Raw genomic sequence first — 2500 nt, 5'->3', positions numbered from 1 at the left:
GGCTGAATGTATAATGTGAGGATGATCTGTGTGTTCCCGGGTTCAATAACGCTGTTCTCCGGCGGGGACACGAGGGACCCGACACACGCTGAGCCGCACCGAGACCCTCAGTCGTGTTCAGGACCAAATCACACAACTCAAGCAATTATACGCTTAATGGAGATGATTACCCTCAGCGCTATTCTCTCTCTCTGTGTGTGTGTGTGTGTGTGTGTTTACAAGCTTGTGTGAGTAAAGGCCGAACAACGAGCATACAAATACAGCACAAAAGTCTGCAAAATGAGTGTTCAGCTGAAGTGTGTGTGTGTGTGTGTGTGTGTATAGATGTGATCTCATCATTCACAGCCTCGTCTTTACTGCCTATAAATGGAAATAAATGAGGAAACGTTGACAATCACCGAGTGTTAGACTCTATTGTACAGTAACTGACTGTTATGATGATGTCCTTTTATATTAAAGATTATGCAAGGCAAATATCACTCCAGAACTGAGACCTGGGAACAGCATTATGCTCATTACATGTCATCATCTTTCCAGCTGAAATACACCCAAGCGCTGTTTTGTAATTATAACTGTTTATTATGATGTGAATGTTTTCATCAAGCTGTTATGAACGTGTCTGACTCACCGCTGGATGAAGCACTGCGGTTTCTTAGCGCACAGCACTTCCTGTCTGTACATTATGTTGTATTTGACATCTAGACGTACTTGTTTGGAAGCTTGTACAGTATATTCCAGCTTTGATATGATATGATTTGATATGGGGGAGGGGGGGTATGCCATGATGTTATACACAAAAGTATGCATGTATGTCCTCCTGGCACCCAGGAATAGACTTTTGTTCTCTGAAGGGGACATTATATTTGAGTGAATTTCTCTGACATCATACATGTGACATCATACATCATGGGTGTCCTGTAAAGAGCACATTTGTGTGTTACTGTGATGACGTACACCAGGGTTGTGTGTGTGTGTTACGGTGATGACGTACACCAGGGTTGTGTGTGTGTGTTACGGTGATGACGTACACCAGGGTTGTGTGTGTGTGTTACTGTGATGACGTACACCAGGGTTGTGTGTGTGTGTGTTACTGTGATGACATACACCAGGGTTGTGTGTGTGTGTTACTGTGATGACGTACACCAGGGTTGTGTGTGTGTGTTACTGTGATGACGTACACCAGGGTTGTGTGTGTGTGTTACGGTGATGACGTACACCAGGGTTGTGTGTGTGTGTTACTGTGATGACGTACACCAGGGTTGTGTGTGTGTGTTACTGTGATGACGTACACCAGGGTTGTGTGTGTGTGTGTGTTACTGTGATGACATACACCAGGGTTGTGTGTGTGTGTTACTGTGATGACGTACACCAGGGTTGTGTGTGTGTGTTACTGTGATGACGTACACCAGGGTTGTGTGTGTGTGTGTGTTACTGTGATGACGTACACCAGGGTTGTGTGTGTGTGTGTGTGTGTGTGTTACTGTGATGATGTACACCAGGGTTGTGTGTGTGTGTGTGTGTTACTGTGATGACGTACACCAGGGTTGTGTGTGTGTGTGTGTGTGTGTGTGTGTGTGTGTGTGTGTGTGTGTTACGGTGATGACGTACACCAGGGTTGTGTGTGTGTGTGTGTGTGTGTGTGTGTGTGTGTTACGGTGATGACGTACACCAGGGTTGTGTGTGTTACTGTGATGACGTACACCAGGGTTGTGTGTGTGTGTTACTGTGATGACGTACACCAGGGTTGTGTGTGTGTGTTACTGTGATGACGTACACCAGGGTTGTGTGTGTGTGTGTTACTGTGATGACGTACACCAGGGTTGTGTGTGTGTGTGTGTTACTGTGATGACGTACACCAGGGTTGTGTGTGAGGAACAGCTGCTCGTCTGTGATGTAGAGATCATCAGGAGAGACGGGACGCTCTGGAGAATGAACTCCTCTCAGGAGATCCATGAGGATCCGTCGACACAACGACCCGCACACTTTCCTCTCCAGCTCCTTCTGCTCACACAGGGGCAGTTCCACAAGCAATATCACACAATTATATACAGTATATATTAGGGGTGTAACGGTACACAGAAGTCACTCGATACGAGTTTGAGCACTAGGCAGGGAACTGCACTCTCGCATGGGTCATATTTTATTGCAGGGCTGATAACAAACAAAAAGGTATTTGGTCACAATCAGCTACAAAACTGAAAATCATCTAGTGTTGTAAATGTACAATTTAAAGAGAATAATGAAAAAAAAAACGTGTGCATTAAAAGTGTTACAATTTGCTGCACTTAAACTATATTTGAGCATTCAAAGCCTTAAGGCCAATTTATACTTCTGCGTCGAGTGTACGCCGTAGTGTACGTCGTAGGGTACGCACGTAGGCGACGCCGTCGTGAGCATTTATACTTCTGCGAATGTCTGTGTTGCTCTGCAGTTACACCGCCGAAACGCTAGTTGGCGCGGGTGGGTTTTAATGTTCCAGTTCCACTGTGTTTACATTCCT

At 45.4% G+C, this 2500-nt stretch overlaps 1 protein-coding gene across 1 annotated transcript in view; it reads right to left on the bottom strand.

The window, feature by feature from the left end:
- mycbpap (mycbp associated protein) overlaps positions 1–2500 on the bottom strand; it is a 61356-nt gene that overhangs the window by 9954 nt on the left and 48902 nt on the right. Inside the window, exon 13 of the mRNA XM_082162862.1 lies at positions 1855–2001. Within this exon, the coding sequence (XP_082018988.1) occupies positions 1855–2001 (147 nt within the window). The remainder of the gene's footprint in view (positions 1–1854; positions 2002–2500) is intronic.

The sequence above is a fragment of the Leuciscus leuciscus genome (genome assembly GCF_965113295.1).
Source record: "Leuciscus leuciscus genome assembly, chromosome: 3".
Taxonomy (NCBI): Eukaryota; Metazoa; Chordata; class Actinopteri; order Cypriniformes; family Leuciscidae; genus Leuciscus; species Leuciscus leuciscus.
This window is presented reverse-complemented; position numbering and strand designations above follow the sequence as displayed.